The sequence below is a fragment of the Accipiter gentilis genome, chromosome 12, assembly GCF_929443795.1.
Source record: "Accipiter gentilis chromosome 12, bAccGen1.1, whole genome shotgun sequence".
In the NCBI taxonomy this organism is placed as follows: domain Eukaryota; kingdom Metazoa; phylum Chordata; class Aves; order Accipitriformes; family Accipitridae; genus Astur; species Astur gentilis.
Genome location: NC_064891.1, coordinates 15,349,585 through 15,370,216, shown reverse-complemented (window position 1 = coordinate 15,370,216; position 20,632 = coordinate 15,349,585). Strand labels below are relative to the sequence as shown.

Sequence of the window (20,632 nt, the reverse complement as noted above, 5' to 3'; positions counted from 1 at the left end):
GGCCAGCTCGCCTGCCTCCTTTGGCTGGCAAGACTCGTAATAAACGCTTCGAAGTGCCCAACCTCCCCGTTTAGTTCCTCAAAACAAACAGCTGAGTCTCACTAGTCCCTTGAAAGTCTTTCAGTGCGTCAGTAGGGAACGCATAATGGAGACCAGGCTATTTATTTAGTTGTCTGATACCAACGTCTCAGCAACTGTTCCATAAAAGAGACTGTTAATGAAACTCATAGCCCTGGGGTAAGCCTCAAAGCATTGCTTATAATCAAAAACTGATTCAGAGAAAGAAACGTGAGGTAAATAGTAATTTTCATCAAGTCAAATGGTTAGCAGTGGAATACTTCCGTGCTTTATGTTATGCCCTGTTATGATCATTTAAAGAGTCGAGAGAAACTGATAACTTCTCTTTAGGTTAGTCAGGAGAGCAGTTAGGTTAGGGAGGAGAGGCCAGGATGTGAGACAGACCCAAACAACCTCGGTGATGTGGCACCTTAAAGCAGTCAAGGCAGTCTACAAATGCAAAATCATGCACAGTCAAGAGAGAGAGAAAAAAACCTACTCAGTTTTCAGGACTTAAATTATTCACATCCATGAAAAACAAGACCCATGGCAACCCTGCAGACAACTTGCTGTGTAGCTATGTCAGTAAACACATCAGGACACGCATGGTGAATAAGGAAAGGGATGGAGAATAATTGTTGGAACATTTTTAATGCGTTGGATTTAATCTCTGCTCAGTGGGATATTTGCACAGCTTCAGCAGTGAGGTTTTATAGTCACAGAATTCTGGTATGAAATTCCTGTGCTTGAAACTGTTTTAGGGAAGTGTTCGTTAATAAGTGTGATTTCAAGTGAATTAACAGATAGGAATGTTTTGGACTTGTATGCGTGTGATTAAGGCTTCAACTGGAGTAGTTAGAGATACCTATACTAAATTTTGTGGCCGTTCTGAAGTGCCAACACAAGACCTAACTTTACAGATAAATCACTGTTGTGTGGATTTTAAGACAACAAACCTATCCAAAGAAGGAGACAAAAACATTCCCTACTTAAAGAAAAAAAAAAGTTTGTTCTAATATGGTTTCATTCAGTTCAGGACAGGATATGGTAGATAATTTAAGGGGTTTTTTTCCTATATGAGCTGGCAACAACCACTTCATGCAAAATATATAATCCCTGCATGTTAGGCAATTCTTTAAAACAAAACAAAACTTCAGATCTTTAGTTGTTTCCAATTGTCAGAATGCAAGATATGCATCAACTTTCATTCTTTCTTTCATTTCCAGAAGAACAGGTGGAAAAAATATTTTAAAAGTACCCCACTTCCCAAACAATTTACTCTGTGAAAACAAAATAGCCTGCATAAACAGCATTTCCCAAAGAGCGTAACAAGTTACAATTTTCTAAGAGGAATACAGAAGGAGTTAGAATTTTAACAAAGGTAGGTGAGATACACTGTCCTGCCCTCCCTAATTCTGCTTGTATTTGCAAGCATTTTTAATACACTGAACAGCACACTGTAGTGTTTCTGTAGAGAAGTGATAGTCTATGCCAGATGGTCCTGTGTTAGTTATGTCAAATTTCACTGAGTTCAAGAGTTGGTTAATTGTTTCCAGTTGTTTGCTCAATAAGTGAGAAATACAGGCTCTCTAAAAAGGAGGCACCAGTCTTACACTACTTGCTATTTTATAGGGATAACCATATCATGAAGGAAAGGATGATGGAAGATTTTGGTCCACTGAGAGAGGTAGTTGGGAGTCACCTAAGTATTTTTCTGAAATGAATGTGGAAATTTTGCTGCTGTGGGAACAATTAAAGATCGCAAGACATAATATATCTCATACAGCAGGATTTTATTTTAGTGAAGACACAGATTTTCCCACACAATCCCTCTCGAGAGGAAAGCCTGTTATTTCTTGTGCGTAAATATTAGGAAAAGACTTCAAATAATTTGTCTTCTGGCAGATCCTTTACACTTAATCCAACCAGTTGGGCTGATGCTTCTCACTAAGGAACCCATAAGCTTTCTATGCTAGGTTGCTGTTATTAACAAGCAGATGGCAAAAATTTGCCACAGGGCATTATTGGCATCGATACTACTGTTCACCCTTACTGGACAACTGGTTAATAAGCATTTAAAAGTGGATAATTACAAAGCACTCTCTTTTGCCTAAGGTTGTTCTGATTAGCTGTTCCTGCAAGGAACTAAATCCATGTGTGGAAATTCATTTCAGAACAAGAGTTCCTTGTTACTTTTTTGGCTTAACCTGCTTCAAAAGCTATTGTACTTTAAAAATAACAGTCTACCTTGATCCACATTTATATTCAGGAGTAGATCATAGTTAAAAGACACCAATGTATAGGACACACCAAAGATATATACCAGTCCTTTCTAATAAAGGAGGAACATAACTAGGGTGTAACTCTATTTTTTGGTCCTGTTGGCATGGATACTTACGAACCCCTACTCCAACCACTGTCCAATTTAAACTACTAACATTTTTTCCACTGTTACATACTGACCGATGGTTTTTTCAACCTGATGATGAAGAAACAAGGCTGGAGTTACAGTCTTTCCTAGCAGCTAGACGGAAGAGCACACGGAAATTTAGGACTAGCATTTATGACTACTCTAACTTGTTGCGTTTGGGTTTGTATAGTCAGGCCTGATTTTAGCAATTTTACCAGGACCCATGATTCACTGATGATATACCAGATAGATTTCACTGGTTCACATTCAGCAGGCATGTTGGGCCTGAACTGTGGATGTAGTTGAGCTCTTCTCAACACAGGGCTGAAAACTGGGACAATGTTACACCCCTGGTATACTGGGGTGAACTAACGCTCCCTCTGCTATGAGGGAATGCTACCTGATACTTAGGACTACCCAGTTTATGCCCATGAGGTGCCAGGGCACTATCCAGTGATTGTATCAGATCCCTGATATTTCAGCACTCTCCCTTTCTTCTTCAGGGTCATTCCCCCTGCTAAATGCCAGCGTGGGCAAAGAAGAGCACAGACTGCAGCACTGTCTCTCTGCTATCTGAACAGTGCTCCAAACTGGAAGAATTCTCTAATGACTGGATCTGCCAGCTTTCTGGCTCTTTTGTTGGGTGTACACAGTATGAACAGACCATAGAAATACTGCAAGATAAATCTCACTGGATGTACCTGTGCTATAGTTGAATCTGTCTTTCTTACACAGACTACGTGTATCAACAGCATTTTAAGTGTCCCCTTGCTTTGCCCCTCCCCTTCCATACTTCAAATTACAGCTCTTAATTATTGTTAAAGAAATAAGGCCTAAGTGTTCTTCTTATTATTGTTTCATTTTTTCCTTTCTCCTGGTTTTCAAATCAGATAATATTTCCAGGAAGGCTCTATCAACAACTGGACAGACATAAAATAATATATTACAGGTATAACATGACACATTACAAGCAGATAAAACTAAGAGGAAAATATTTCATTTTAACAGTTCTGTTTCTTACTGCTAACACCTGCTTTACTCAAACATCTGAAAAAAAACCTTATAGAAAATCTGGATTGCTAAAGAGTGACATTACAGGCTTTTCAACTATTGATTCCTATTGATTTTTTTAGTCCTTCAGTGCACAGCATCAGCAAAAATGGGACAGAAGTAAGTTCCTCTGTTTTAAAGATTAATGACAATACAGCTTTCCCCTACCCCACCAAAGTCTTTCTTAAGAGACAAAAGGCACATTTCACAGGCATTCCTTAATAAATAAGATTTTGTGATTACAACGTTTACATAAAACTACACGAGTAAGACTGCGATTACAAAATCTGTTCACAGCTTTTCTGACATTATTGCATAGAGACCATCCATAGCAAAGTGGCATGAATTGAATGGTGACACTGGACTGTATACATATAAAGATACTAAATGGAGAATGAAGGCTACCTTTATGACCAAAGGAACAGAAATTTCACTCCAGTGCTCAAGAAATAAAAGACTGTTCTGACTTTTTAAGCTTTATATCAACTTCCCTCTATGCAACTGGATGACAGAAAGTATTTTAGAAGAAGAACATAAAAACAACAGAAGACAGCCATGAAGAATTCAGGAAGACTAGTTCAACCCATCTCATTCTTTTGGAAAACAGTCTTACAGAGTTCCCTCTAGCATGAAAAGCAGCTGTAATTTCAAATAAGATTTTTCCTACTGTTTTTACTTCCCTTTAAATCTACAGGCTTTTTTAGGATCACCTGCTATGCATAGCAGGCATGTTGAGCATGAAAGAAAACCATTATTTGCAGTCAGTCAACATGCAAATGTTTCAAGTATGAATAGCACCTTCTTACACCGAAAGTATACTAATATAAGCAATACCATGGGGCAGCATGCTTTTAATCCAACTTTAAAATGGAACATTTTCTGTTAAGTCACTGACAAATGCATGCGCAGGGTTTCAGATACCAGAGGGTCCCCTGATAGCATAAGGGCACGCTTATTTCTTGTAAAGCGGCTTCAGAGTGCAGTGCAGGAACAGGCTGATTCTGGCATGCCCTCCTTGCTGCATTCAATGTTTTCGTCCTCAGTGTTCACAGAAATGGATTTTAATCAACTGTTCAGTTTGATGCTTTGAGGTGGAGAGAAGCTGAGTTAATAATTAGTTGTTAGTTTCCATAGCAAGAGCTGCTTGGAGTTGGCACTGAGAGAGCAGTAGGAAATAAATCAACACATTAGGAAAGGGGCACTTTAGAGAACAACTGGAGAAGAGCTTCTCTTGGATACTGCTGAATGGGATGGTGTTTTCCTTATAAAGTTTAAGGGGCTCTCAGCCAGCGCAAAGAAAATGGCACCGAGGGTGGCTTTGAAAGTCCTGCATTGGCCTATTGGGTAAGATCCTATTGTCGAGATTTCTTGTGGGGGGGATGCTGTCGAGAATTGCACGTTAGGGATGGTGAAGGCACGGGAAAAAGCAGCAGCTTCTCACGCAGGGTGCCTCCCGCACATCCACCGAAGCAGTGCCCGTCTTGGGTTTGTGTGCGAGTTAAGATTTTTTTTTTCCCCCCTCCCCTTAAAGAAGGGTTCAGAACGCTTATGGAATTGATGCAAGAGAATTTCCCTCTGCCCTCCCCCCGCCCCGTCTCCTTACACGTGTAAGGAACGCAGGCGTAGCCCCTGGGCTGCCATGCCGTCCTGCAGGGCGCCCTTCAAAAGTGCACGAGGGGAGCTCCCCTCCCCTCACCTGCAGGTCCCCCGCTTCTCAGGGAAGGCGGGAAGCCCGAGGGCGAGCGGCTGCCCCGCGGGCAGCCGCCCCTTGCCCTTCCCGCGACCACCGGGGCAGCGGCGGCGGGCACGGCACGGCACGGCACGGCACGGCGCCTCCCCTGCCCGCACCCCACCGGCGCCCGGGGAAGGTGAGGGAGGGGAGGCAGGGACAACGGCCCCTCTCCCTTCCTGCCTCCACAACAAAAGGCTGCCGCGGGGGAGCCTCCCCGGAGAGCCCGGGGGGCTCGCCGCTGCCCCGCGGGCCGCGCTGCCGGCCCCCCCGCCCGGGGAGCTGCCGGCCGGCGGGTCCCAGCCAGGCTGCGGCGACCTCCCCCGGCGCAGCCGCCTCCCCGTCGCCGGCACTGACCTGTGCAACAGGACGCTCTGCACCGAGTCCAGGTCCTCCAAGTTCCTGGTGACAGGCCGCGGGATACTGTACCTGCCCGCCCCGAACATCGCGGGCGCCCGCGGCCCCTTCATCGCCTGCCCCGCGGCACCGGGAACTGCGGGCGGCCGCGGGGCAGGTGGGAGCCCTTCAACCCGCCCGCCTCCTCCGCGCCGCCCGCGCGGTCCTAGAGCCCGCCGGCGCCGCGCCGCGGGGCACGGGGGAAACGCGTCGCAGGCGGCCGAGAACGGCGGCGTGCGCCCGGGACAGAGCCGCACCGGTCCCGAAGAGATAGATGGTGGTCTGCCGCCGCCTGCCCCCGCCGCGGGGTCTGTCCCAGGCCTCTTACCGGCCGCCCAAGGGGGCTGCCTTACGCTGCTGCACGGTATTGTTTCTCTCGGGAACTTGCAGACCCCAAAACTGCAAGTTTCGTATAAATGCAGTAAAATCGTTCCTAACTGCAGCCGTAGATTATTCCCCGCCCACCCAGCTGCATCCACAGCTCCCATTATATGAGAAAGTAGTTTTTCCCACGTATTTTCCCGTTGGTTAAAACAATGGAATTGCCCGGTTGATTCTATTTCCGTAAGTACGAACAATTATCAATCCCACAAAAACTAATCCAGTCTTTGCTTCCCGCTTTCACAAAATAGCAATTACAAGCGCTTTCAGATGACTACTGAGTTACAGGACTCCTCATTGGTTCCCCATCTGCAAATTCTGACACAGTATTCTGAATGAACAGGGATGTAAATGTGTAAAAGTGATGTGACCCGTACCTTCACCATTTTTATTTCTTACCCATGATTTGCTACCTTTTATTTTCTCTGCTCGCTTTTACAAAGAGATGAGTTTTTTCTAACGTTTAGAATTTTTCAAGATGTGGCCATCTCCTCCAGATTTTCCTCTATAGGTGATTTAAGATCAATAGCTAATAAAGTCTTGCGGTCAGTTACTAAAAGCATCAGTTTTAGTTTCTCTCAGTGTCTGAGATAAGTAGAGCAATGCAACAATGAAGTTGTTTCCCAGAAAGACCATTAAGAGGAGGACCATTAGCATGATACAGAATGGATAACAAATTGGAAGTCATTTAATATTTTAGCACCCAACTCCATGGGATGTTGGCCACTACATGGTATAAAAGCTTCAGCTTTCTTGAAGACTTTGGCTTGAATAGACAATGGCAACAGCTCAGTTTGGAGAGTGAGTCTGTGGCTGGGATTCTCACCAAGTCATGTGACTCTAATATTTAGGTGTCTTACCATTTTTTCCTTTTTAAAATTTTGCTTGCTTGCTTGCTTTGATACCAGCTATAAATCTTAAGAGAATGACAATCTCCTCTGAATTCTACTACTGTCAAAGATGTGGGAGCCACCATCATCTACTGAGGTGGCCAACAGCAGCAGTACTATCTAGGATTATGACCATAAAACCTTTGTCATGATCTTTAGCACCCGGGCTAATGTGCTAGGGAAGCTGAAGGTATACCAGGATTTGGGGTCTAAGTAGCAGTGGTTGGAAGAGTTCGGGATGTACAGTATCACAATTAGTGTAATGCTTCCCCAGCGGGCACTAAGCAAAGAACTTCTTGCAATACCCACATCTTGATTTCAGAAAGCTGATAGAAATTGCATGGTGGTCTTGTCCCCATCACTCTAGAAAAACACTTAGGCACAATCTGTGTTTCTTGGTGACTGCAGCAGTGGCCAATGTGTGATCTGGAGCTTAGAATGTTTCATATACAAACGTTCCTGGAAGCATGGATCAGATGGCAAGGTTAGAATTTTTCCTCCTGTTCATAGATATAGCTACTTTTGTGTCTTTGTAGTGTGTCTGGTATGGTAAATGAGCCCTGTGAAAGTGGGGAAGAGATGGTGCAGGCCATTTTAAGCTGTGTGTTTACTCTTGGCTACATGCCAAATTGGAAAAAAAAAAAAAAAAAAAAAAAGGCAAAGATTAGCTGATGATGCTTAAGGTAGCATTGATTAATCCAAAAATATTTTGTAATTCCTCTTTGACGTAATCAGCCTTCGGCAGCTCAGCATCTGACAGCAGCATGATTAGGAGTCAGAGCTAGCACTGTGTGTATTTTGCTCAAGCAAATGAGAGGCAAAAGTCCCTACACATGCATACTGAGGCTATAAATTTTAGGCTAGAATTTCATGTAGATCTGGGACTTCAGCAGCTTATCTGGACCACTAGATTCCCATCAGTCTTGTACAGTGTGGTTTTCAGAACAGCATTATGTAACAGCAGCAGAGCCAAAAAGCTGCAGAGATTTACTTTGCTATATTTTTTTCACTCTTAGTACTATTTTTATGCCCTGAGGGAGCAGAGATGTTTAATTTTGTACACAACAGGGGTGTGTTTTCCCAATTCGCTTAGGTCAACACAAAACCCACTTCTAGGGCTGGCATTTGATTGTAGAAAACAACAGAAAACCCAAACATTACCATCAAAATCACACTGCATTGCCAGAAGGCCTTTCCAAGATGCTTGTCAGCTTTTCTTTGTCCCTGGGTTCCTTCTCACAGGAGACCATTTTTTGTGTTTCTTACAACTACTGACTTAATGCTGAGCTTCATGATAACATCATCTGCTACTATATATTGCACTTTTACATGGGCTTAAAATCAATTGTGAAGACCTTTATTAGAATTGCTTACAACTCAGCAAAACTAGAACATGTAAATGTCAATAAAGAGAGCCTCAAAATGCGCCAAAATGAAAAAAGGTGACAGGTTTTGTATAGCTTACAAAATAGCAGATCCAACAGCACCATGCTGCTGATAAACAGGCAAAATTACTAATTTTTAAATTAAAGAGAATGTTTTTCTAGATATGAATTACAACCTTTATTACCACATTTACTGTGCCTAGGCTCAATATGGATGATGCAACTGGAAAATGAGAGCAGAGCTGATATTCAAAAGTGATACAGTGGATACTTTCAGACCCATGTATTTTTTTTTCCTGAATATATTTACGTTACCTTAGCCATAGATAAGATTCTAAGTTAAGAGAGAGTTCTGAGCTAGCATTAATCCTCTAACACAACTTCTGCAAATCCCCCAGCCTTTGACATTTACAAGAATTACTTTAGTTGAGTCTTACAGATTGAAGTTTCGTTAAAATACAAAGAGCCATTCCATTGTATTTCTGCAAGATTTTAGCATAGGTACAATAGGCCACAGAAAATGGAAGGTCACCATTCCATTTGAAGTCTGTCAGCTCTTGTATTTAACTCTAACTACATATAGGGAACATGGCATTACACCATATTTCCTGAATCCAGTGAAATACATGCAACTGGAGAAAGATTAAAAAGTTCTGCAATGCAGAGAAACAAAACCATTAGGGATTGGGGAAGGAGGAAATTTAACCAGGTTGAAAACAGAGCAATGACAACAAAAAAGAATTTTAACAGGCACTCTGCATACAAAATAATTGTAGTATGCCTGGGCTCCCCTTCCATTTGTGGTACTTTTACTGCCAGTTGAACTGCCTTATGAAAACCCTTCTGCTTTGTTAAAGAACAATTCTGGTGTTTCTGATGTAAAAGGAAAAAAAAAAAAGAAATAGCAAAGTATTATGATGCTATGCTTATGACAGAGATCTCTTTCTGAGATTGTAGTGTGTTTTTTTCTTAAAGAAGCAGTTGTTAAGCTCTTGATTATGAAACTATTTCCTATGCTGACAGGGTCAGAAGTTTTTCAATCATAATTCTTTTTTGGAAAAGACTAAAAGAGGTAGTAAAGCTGCTTTTGCTATAGTTGAAGACCTTTGTTTGGCTAGTAAGTTTTAGCATGCCTAGAGATCAAAGACTAACCTGCTTTTGCATTGGCTGCACAAGATGGAAATCAGGTTGTCATTACTTCATATATATGACTGGACATTTATATCATTAGCCGTGAGATGTTAGCATACCAGGGATAGCTGAAATCTTTCGTAAGAGTCTCCATTCCTTCCACTGAACATGGAGGGGGAAATATTAGATAATTATTAATCAGTCCCCTCCTCCTGAGGCAACACATACTTCCTAGTCCAGTGTCCTGGCAGTAGCCCAACTGTGGGCTATTGTTGGCTGCTGACCCTGCATAGGTTAAGTATGAGGCTTGAATGAAAGTGCGTTGACTGTGACTCCATCTGGATAAGACAAAAGCTGTGACAAGACTGTAAGAATTTAATGGAAATTAGGACTGCCAAGCAGGAAGGATTTGGAGGATTTGTCTCTTTTAGATCATTTTTGCCTGTAACATTTTTTGTCCTGGTGATAAGTTTGTAGAAAAAGCTATTTTTTTATGTTTGATTACACCAATCAATATGGGAGACCGTACCTTATTGTACTCAGTTCCCAAACTAAGGGCTATGACAAATTGTTGTCTGAGCACAAGGTTACTTTCCTGGCTATTCTATCTTTCCTCACCTCTTTGTTCATGAAACTACCCCTGTAACAGAGGAAGCAGAACAGGCACTGAGAATGCATGTTACCAGCTGCAATTCATAGTCCAGCATATTAACTTAAACGCCCAACTACTTCCATTTATTTTGTTATGCCAAGCTATAAACTGTGGCAGTTGAGTGTCAAGTTCACATATCTATTGCATTAAGCTACAGTAACGGAAGGGATCCAGGAATGATGAATCAGAGACCACGTTTACTACTCATCTGAAACCACAGAGATTTGACAGCCCAAGGATATTTTTTTCCATCTGACTGGGTCATGTGTAGTTTACCTTTTACTTTTAAATAGGAGATTGTTTATCTTTGGATGTAGTAGGCAAGCAAGGGCTTTACATTAGTACAAGGGATGAAAACCCATAAAGGAAACGGATCAGTTAGCATTGGATTGTTCTGCGTTGTGTTATATTGCCTTTTCTGGTGACTTCATTAACAAATATGCTTTTACTGTTTTAAAAACTTAAGAATAACTTCAAAGATTAGTAAAAAGCAGTGATTTGCATTACTGAATACAGTTCTTCAGAATCATGACCCATAAAGAAGGAAAATGTGTAAATTCTTCCAATCTGTGTGGAAACATTCTTCAAGCCTATAGTGGTTTATTTCTAGTATTACTTGATCTTCTGCTGATTAATAGTGGATAGTGATGGCAATTTTGTGGAGTGGATATTTGTTCTCAGATAACTGGATAGGCTCTCACCAGAAGATGCATATTCAGGTTGCTACTGCCTATCTGTTGCAGTGTTTGAAAGATTTAGGGGTGGGGTTGGTAGGGTATTTTTGTCAAGGAGATGTTTCCAGGCTCTGCCTCCTTTCCAGAACCAGCTATCAAGGTTATAGAAAGCAGAGGCAATACTATACTTTTCACTTATGACAGGATCAAATATGGACATCCACCTCTGGATTTGCTTTTTATTCTAAGGCTAGATGCATATTTAAAAAAACCCCAAAACCACACAGATAGATTTTGGTGTTATTGCATCAGTTAAAGAACAGCTGCTTCTTTTCTGTCTGTATGGAAAAAGCCAGGTTCCCCAAGTTGTTGTCCTGTTAATACACTTGTATTATATCAGCACTGCACTGCAGAGAGCAGAAGGTTTAGCTCTGCTATGCTGAGTTTAATGATCTGTCCTTTGCAGACTGCAGGGGTAGTAAACACTGTGTGCAGTTGCCATGTCTGCCTTCAGTTCAGCCTTCCAGCAGCAAGAGAGAAAATCCAGTTAATTTGTCGAACAAATTTCCTGTAATTCTGGGATGTCTTCAAAACCAGCCACAAAGGCAGTGCTTTTGACAAATGGGCGAAGTCAGCAATACAAGAACCCCTGGAAATAAGAATCAATTGTCCACAAGTAAACCATTAGTCCTAGGAGTGTGATAAACTGAAGAGCAGATGATGTCACTCCTTCATATCAATCTATCAGTTCCCCTCTGCAAATACTTTTCAGTTTGCAGAATAGTGGGAATAGGGTGTCAACATGTGGCTACTTTATGGCCTTTAAAATAATTTACTGGATTCTTATTACTTCCTCTAAGACAGTTTTTTGTATGAATGACACATCTAAATCTATTTGAAAAAGCTATCCTAAAAATTATTAGGTTATTGATACATTGCAAAGACAGATAAAACTTAATTAGATTTTGCTAAACTGAAGCTGATAAAGTTCTTGTAAATTTGTCTATAAATATGGTTTGTGACCATCTGGTCTTCTGAGAATAGATGACCATAAACCATAAAGAAGGGCAACTTATGCTTTATATGAACATCTGGGCAAAATGTAAGACTATTTGGCAAACATGCTTAATAAAAAAAAAGAATCCTTGAACTTTGACCCCAGATTTATTTTCTAGAATTGATTTTAAGGCTCTCTCTCCCTCTTATTCCCACCTTCTGGACTAGTCTGAGTTTCTGGAGGCAAAGACTTTGGTGTTCAGCTAGCTCACTCCTTCCATCATTTTTCTTCCTTCAAGCAGGAAGTAGGCCTGTTTGCCTGTCTCATCCAAGGCAAGAAGCATGATGTTGTTACATTATGCTTTTGTTTGCAAAAAAACCTTCACTTGAATGTTTGTTCTTGATTTTTTTTGTTTTTACAAAAATAAGCACTTTTTTCCATGTCAAGCTTCCAGAGATATGTGAAAATTTAATTTTATTTTGAAGAAAATTGTTCCTATACCTAATCCTAGTGGTTTCAAAGTAGAACGTGAAAATTCAAGTTTATTGGTACTAAGTAAGAAGGCAAAAACATACTTTTATTAGTTTCAGATCTCATACTTAAAAAGAAATCTAATGGTTAATGATTTGACTAATGCTAATTAATATTTGGGGCTGGTAATGCAGTATATGTCACAATCATTGACGGCAACCCATGGCAAAAAACATTCTGTCATATATTCATGTAATACCAATGTTGAGATTGTGTATTAATCTTTTTTAACTCTGAAGGAAAGGGAAATTATGGAATGTTGATTAGACAGCCTGCCTGTAATTTAAAAATTTACAAGCAAATATGCATACTTGGTATGTATCATCTCACAGCCAGCACTTTTGGATTAAGCTGAATTTTCTTTTTTTGTGTGAGACTCTCAAAAAAGCATTTGTAGAATTTTTGTGGATTAAAAAATTTATATGACTAGTTTAATTGTGAGGTAAGTAGGATTATTTTTAAAGCTACAGACTTTTAAAATTTTCCTATCAGGTGTGCTGAGAATCCTCTGCTTCTTAAATATAGAAATGCATAACACCAAGAGCAGTCACAATTGACTTAGAGCTTGAGAAAATAGATACTTTTCTCATTCGTTTAATCAGAGGTTATTCTTTTACAATGTAAATATTTTAGTAGCTCACAAGATTTTTAAAAAAAGCAGAATAGCACCACCTGGTGCTGAGCAAAGTTTTTACGATCAATTCCAATCACTTTTTTGAGATTATTGCTTTGCAGATAAACTACCGCCTTTCACAATCACGATTTCAGGTCAATGATTAGGGACATAACATTATCACTATCTATTATTAATGCATCCTGGCCCTTCTTTCTTATAGGTACTTTTTTTTTTCTAAATCTTTATCCATTATTTAACAGTTTTTAGGGGCTTTTAAAAAAGTTCTTGTAGCTTAAACATTCTGGACATGTGTAAAAAGTCATTGATTAAAATCTGATTCCTAGACGTTTCTTCACCTGGTGTAGATTTGAGGATGATGAAGAACTACAGCTAAAAGTGGGCTTCACTACTCTTTATCTTTGTTTCTAATTATTTCTGGGATTCCTCATGGTGCTAGGAATTAAAAGCATAATTGAGGTTAAGACCTACATCCTGAAAGGACATGAGATGCCTAAAATCTGTCAAAAGCAATAGGAACTTAAGTGCCTGAGGATGTAACCTTAAGAATTCAATTTCAAGGCATTATATATTTATTTCTGCAAATAAAAGAATAAAGATAGTGTCTCATTTTTAAGTAATCTATTTCCTGCTTGATATTTATACAGTCCTCAACTGAAGCCCATGAAATGTATAAAAAATTCTTTGTATGTGACATCCCAGCAGGAACCCTAAATTCCAGCTACGTCTTGAAGCTACCAAGAATATAGCTTAGATTTCAGTCTCCAGCTGCGCCGTCACTCTTAAGGCTTTCTGATTCTGAAAACTGCACAAACAGTAAAAGGAAACCAACATCTCATCATTAAAACTGAAAAGAAACCCTTTCACCCAAAGCTTAGCTGCATCTCTCCTAACCTACCTTGCCCTTAAACAGTAAATAAAACCACTGGGGAAAAACGCGGAGCCTAATTTTGTTCCTGCTGAAACTATTGAATGCTGAAGCTATTGGATAACAAACTGCCATAAAACTGTATATATTGGCAGAAGAACAAGAAGGTTTATTTCTGCTTGATGTTTTGTTTCTCTGTGCTGCAGTTTACCACGTTTTCCTTCTCAGTGATTGATAGTAACATTCCGACCACTTTGTCCCATGAACACTACTTTGTGTGTCACTATTTCAATTATGTTACTTTTTAAAGATGACTTGCATGTAATTTTTTGTGAAGTAAGAAAAGTATTTTTGTAAAACCAATGCATTCATACAATAATCACCAATACAGTCATAAAATAAACAAGCCAATAACTAGGTAAACTGTCACAAATGATTAGGGGACAGTTTGTGAGTTTGTCACAACATTGTTTTGGAATTTTTTTTGTTTTAATTTTATGTGTTTGAAGTATTAAAAACAACTAAATATGGTATTTTTTTCAGATTAATGAGGCAGAACTGCGCGCCTTTGTGTTCAGAAATTGCTGACCAGGAAGCTAATGTAAAGAGATACTAAGGGCATATCTTCATGAGTGCGCACAGCAGGAGAGTAGAGATCTCTCAACTACCAAGCCAAAAACTTACACAATAAGAGTGATACTGTATGAGATAGTTGTTTGACCCTAAAAGTGTGATCAAAGCTGGTTAGCTTGGGCACAGTGCTGTAATGATACATTACTGCTGCTGTGCTACATATCAGGAAATCAGAGCATTCACAGCTCTAAAAATAATTGTTATTTCTTAGATAGTTGCTAGCTAGATGATGGAATCCTGCTGTTAATGTAGTCTTTATGACTTCTGTCATTTGGGAGAGAACTTTGTAATTGTGTCATGTCTTGGCTTGATTGCCTGTTGTCTTCCAGCATCCATGCTATTTCTCACTGTGCACACATGTAAAAGTCAGGACAATCATGGAGCTGTTTAGGACAGGACGCTCTCTCTTACCGAGATAACACAATTCTAATCAAACTATCATGCAAGTTTTGTTTCTTCTGGTCTCTGAAATCTCAGCTATTTGTTTGCCTTCCATCTTGTTGAGGCACTTTGATCTGACATCATCTCCTACTCCTTCAATTTCTTCCATATAGCAGATGCACTTGGTCATCTTGGTGCAGTGCATAGGATCACACAGCTGAAAGGAGACTGTGGCACTGCAGGGACAGAGCTATCTAATCTTGTGCCCCAAACCTCTGGAAGATTCACTCCTCAGCTATAGGTAGTGTCATGGCTTCTTTCTCGCCGTGTGACTATACATACATCACATCTCTTGTGCAGGCATGTCCTGAATGCATGGGTTTACCAATAAACGGAGTCTTCCAGTTTGCAAGAGAAGTTGAGAGGCCTGCTATGCACTGTTTGAATTTCAAACACTGAAAACATTCCACAGCCTATCTCAGTTGAAGCAGTTTTACTTTCTTTTCTATGTTTCATGATATAGCCGTATTTACAATGGGTTTGTTTTCAGTATCCACAAAGGGACTTAAAAATCCAGCTAACCAACCATGCTAACAAATTTTCACTGACTATAAGAAGTTTTAATTTGCAAGCAAGAAACACTAGAGGGCATTGAAAGTTCTGTGCACATACATCTGGTAACTCCACAGTGCTTTGCTTTAACAGCAGTCTTCTCAATGTGATTAACAAATAAAAGATTACTAACGTAATGGAAAAAGCTGTGGAGACCATGTGCAGACTGAAAAAAAACTTCTGGCACTTAAATGACAAGTACAATGATCACTTTGGTCAGCAAGCACATGCGGCACACACAATACAAACCAATATAATATGAAGTTGCACATGGATTTCTCTGAAAATGGAAGTAAAACAATATTAGGTACAGCCATTTCTGAAAATGGAATTGTGTTACTTGGGACTGGCAGCTGCTGGAGTTATATTTTCCAGCCTATCTCTGGTCTGAGAAATAGATTTTTGGTTTTTTTCCCCACATGCATTGTACAGATTCTATTAAAGATTTAACAAAAATACTGATAGTTTCACTAGGGTCTGTTTTAAGTGAGATCTAAACTGCATGGAAAGTAAAGACAGAGTGAGTATACACAAAGGGGGGATTTTAGGAGTAGTTTACAAGTAATTTTTCAGTGATAGGAGTAGAATTTGCAAGCTGGTTCTTTGAGTTTCCTGAAAAAAAATGCTGGCTCTTCAGAAAATTCTGTGTCCTATAATACATGTCACTGATCTTTCTTCCTGGAAATAATAGTGCAGGAAAAATTCTGAGGATGCAAAGAGTTCTTGAGACAGAACTGCACATACGGGATACAACAGAGGAATATCTTCCTTTGCAGAGAAAGGTTGCTTACACTCCCTTACCCCTTTATCTGTTTTAGATGTCTGTATGTGTCTGTATACGGCAGACTTCAAAGAGGATATTTTTTTGAAAAGTGCAAATGCTGCCACAGTGTCAGAGGGAGTGATGCAAAGTGGTGCAAGGAAAGGCAGCCTGCTCCTACTTCTCTGATTCCTTTCAGTTTTGCAAACCTGTACAGACCTATGCACCATCACAGGCTGGGGTCCAAAATACTGGCATTTATTGCTGTTTTACTTGTATGTAGTTCTGTGTTTAATCAAAACCGATTAAGTTTGGATATTTTTCCTTAGTCATTTTGCATATTGCTAAACTACCCAGCCCATGTAGCTATTTAAGACCATCTGTCACAACTGAACTGTTCTTAGGGATTTTAGAGATTTCCATATCAAGAAAAAGATGTTACTCATTTTTATAACACTGAGTTTTCTTTTGGAAAAATCAGAGGAAATGAAGCATACTTTATACAGAACTGGGATACATACACATATTGATGTCATTATCAGGGATATCACTGGAGTGAAGCAGAGAAATAGAAAGCCAACTCCAATGAAGCTGTTGCATCCCATGACTTTAAACCAGTCCCAACAAAGCCATATTCCCATTAGAGAATGAAGACACATAGTAGATAGGACTCCTATGAAGTATGGTCTGCAATAAGAAAGCAAGCAGACAACACTTCTTTTCCAAAGGGGTATCATTGCCTACTGCTATTTTAAAGCTTTTGTGCAAAATCCATACTGTAGAATGTAGTATTTGACTTGCACATAAAGTAAAGGTGACTAAAACTGTACTTTAACAAATAGCAAATAAATTATTTGAAGATCTGAATTATGTACTATGGCTACAACACAGATGATGCTCCAAAAAAGTATGTTTTGTAAGGGAAAAGAAAGGGAAATGAAGTTTTTTCGTCACTGGATTAGTGTTTCGAATTCACCTTAAAAAAACCTGACCAAACTAAAGATAAATAGAAAGTGAAATACAGCCACTTCTGAGAACACTGGTGGCAAGGTTGTATGTTTTTGTATATTTATCTGGTAACAACAAGAATAAAGATCAACTTTTAGCAAGGGAGAACATCAAATGGACTTTCTCTACCTGTCATAAGCCCCAGGGCTTACAAAAATAACAGACATCTTATTGCATGCTTCACAAGTTGTCAATAAAATTTGTAAGGCTTGAGGTCACACAGAAATGTTTTGAAATTACAGAAAAATCTGCAGTGGAAGCCTACAAAATGAAGACCAGAACTCCCATAGTGTTTCCCAGTGGAGCAGCATCAGATTTGTGTTCACCAGCTCAGGCTTTTGTGAATAGCTTTCTTTTTCATTATGACAAACTGCTGGAGTTACCACCAGCTATAGTTTTCACCAAAACACTTACACCATGGGATTTGAAAATGTTTCTGTTCAGAGTTTCAGATGCTGTAGAGACTGCTTTTTGCTAGCAGCTGTTACGATAGGGAATTTAGATGCAGGCAGATGAGCTAAAGCCCAACACTGATGAGATGAAAGTTACTGAATGAGATGTCTTCAGGAACTGAAGCACAGTATTGGCATCTTCTGCACCAGAAATACTTGGTGTTGTGTCATTATCTTTAAAGCTTGTTTTCTTTACCATCTAAATGTTTTTCTTTTCATAATCAATTATAGTTAAGAACTTGTGCAGCTTATCAGTGCTTAATTGTTGTCCATTTCAGGTAGTGGTGAATGACACAATCTTTTTACTAGCTGTGGCTAATCAGAAAATTATTTTGGCTTCTTTAGGTAGTGGACTTGTCACAAAGATCCATGCCTTAATCTGCAACTTTCAGGTTCCAAACAACATAAATTTTAATAGCTACTGTACCACTGGAAAACAAGAGACAGTGTAACTGTCATTCAAGGTCTATTGTGGTAAGTTGAGATGTACCGTTACTGTCTCTGAGCCACACTGTTGTGGAGTTTCTAGCATGTTATTGGCACAGATGAAATAAAACATAGAACAAGTATTTGTAGCCAGGTTGAAGAGTCAATGCATAACCAGAACCAAGCCAAAATTAATTAGAGTAAAGCATTTTATATTGACTCTTGCTGCTGTCTAACCTGATTATAACAGCTTTGTCTTCACTAGGAAAAAATGTATAATGAGTTGAACATTAAAGTCATAGCCTACTTAATACAGATGTAATTACATTTTTAGATGATTAAGATAAAGCCTCATTTCCTTCTCAGGAGAATGTTAAGACAGGGCCTTTAATGCTGGAATCTGCAAATTATTTGTACATCTTTAATGTGCACAAAACACCTGTCTGACTGCCTGATAACATTCAATAGTTTATTGAGGAAGAAAACCAGGATTCATCACAAAGCTTTTAAGAAGAGAAATCACATCAGCATATTGCCAAACAGGAAAGCAATATGAAAGCTCCACAGTGTGTTGAAGGAGACTGGCATGATCTATATGATGAAAAAGAAAAATCTTCTTTTGTTAATTTGGAACATAAAAGAGACTAACTTAAAACTTCGTAATATCTGGTACCTGCTGCACAAACCACTTCAACTTATGTTTAGCTAGAGCTCTCTCACAAGTGGTTTATATGAAGAAAAAATTCAGCTGCATTACAGCAGAGCACATATCTTCAATTTAAAACAGCACGCCAAAATAATACCAATGCATTCCAGAAACATCTATAAAGGCAGAACTAATGCAGCTCTGTTTTTATTAATGCCCAGTTATGTCAAGATGCATAACAGGCCTTCATGATTATAATAAATCAGTGACAAGGTATGCAATAAAAGTCATACTGTAGCTTAGGGTTATGTTTTCTGATTGGTAACCGATGAAGTCATACTATGAATTTACTGGAGACTGCTGGAACGGTAAGGTGTAATCATATTGTTTAGATTATGCACTGGTTTCCATCTTATAGTAAACTACAAAGTACACCTATTTTTTTCTGAAGTATTATTTGAAACATTTAGAATATTTCTGCTTATATTACATATGGACATTGTTTTTAAAAATACTTCTAAAAAAAGTCATTTAATATACAAACACTATAAAGCTCACTGATCTTACTAGCTCTGGCACCTTTTATTATATTGAGAAGTACCACAGTGGTGCTGTGCATACCTTTGGATATTTATTTGTTAAAACATCCAGTTTTCTTCCTTACCTCACTGAACATGAATGTTCAGAAGAGAGAGGAATAGCTAAAGATCTATGAAAACAGCAGCTGGTCAGTGCAATTAAAAAAACATTCTTAAACTTGGAGAATTGGATTCTCAGCTTTAAGGTCTGCCATGAAGAAAGAAATAAAATGTTGTAATTTATATTTCTTTGGTTCCATAATAAGTAAAATGTTGGAATGTGTGCAAGTTTTTGAAGAGTAGGTCAGAATCTGACTAGAAGATAGGGCTTACAGAAGAATTTCTCTGATTTCATCCTCAGCATCGAGGAATGGAGTGAGAGAGCAAGTTCAGGATGCTCTTTTGCCCCCCCCCCGAGAACATAAAAATACTAACAGGTTACTTTTCAGAATCCTTTTGAGTGTGCTTGTGCCCTGATCACTTTCATCATTCTGCAGGGCAAGAGGCAGCTCTTTCAGCTCTGTGAAGGGAGAACACAAAGAATTGCCCTCTAGCCAGTTGAGGAATTCTGTAAAGGTTAAGGAATTATATTTCTGGAGAGAATCCCAGTTTGATCTCCTCCACAAAAGAGGCCAACAGTAACAGCAGGGTGTTATTGATTAAAGGCTGGAAAATGTAGACAATACCATTTTACAAAGGACTAATGAAAAAATTCATATTGTGCAATTTGAAAATATATTAGAGCAAACATTAAAACCAGTACTTATTTAATCACCTGCAATAAAGGCTTTTAATTTTAGAAGTCCTTATACCTAGCCACAACTTCTAGTATAGCTAAACTTTAAGTAATATTTCTGTATTTGGAAGCTTTTCTGTTTTTATCTGAAATAAAATTAAAAAAATCCAGTTTGTGCTTTGCACTTAATATTAAAGTGTTTTGTCAAATACAGGATTTAATGGAGTAAATTCCGCTTAATCTGTAGATACCATTGAAAACAGTCCCAGCTAGTTGCTTCCCCAGACATCATGGGACCTTTACGTGAGTACTTAGCCCAGGAGAGAGGCCAAGTAACAACTGACTGCAAATCACTTTGTATATTGTTATTCAACAAGAATTGCCTGGAATTATTTTACACTTCATAAGTTAACGTATATTTTTGCACTACTTCCCCTAATGACATTAACAAGTTCCTGATACCCCTTCTCTATACTGTGGGTCATTAAGCAAGATTTGAAACAGCAACTTTCACTGCTGTCGCATGGACCAGTGCTTTCTGAGCAAAAGAAATAATTATCTGCCTGGTAGCAGCACTAAGACAGTATCCTCTAGAAGAACATAAAACATGTGTGT

General features: G+C 39.3%; 1 protein-coding gene across 1 annotated transcript in view; it reads right to left on the bottom strand.

Annotated features, from left to right (window-relative positions):
- The window catches only part of INTU (inturned planar cell polarity protein), a 57,940-nt gene extending 52,202 nt beyond the window's left edge, over window positions 1–5,738 (bottom strand). The window contains exon 1 of the mRNA XM_049815392.1: window positions 5,604–5,738. Coding sequence (XP_049671349.1) covers window positions 5,604–5,716 — 113 coding nt within the window. The 5' untranslated portion in view covers window positions 5,717–5,738. The remainder of the gene's footprint in view (window positions 1–5,603) is intronic.
- Window positions 5,739–20,632: the final 14,894 nt, after the last annotated feature.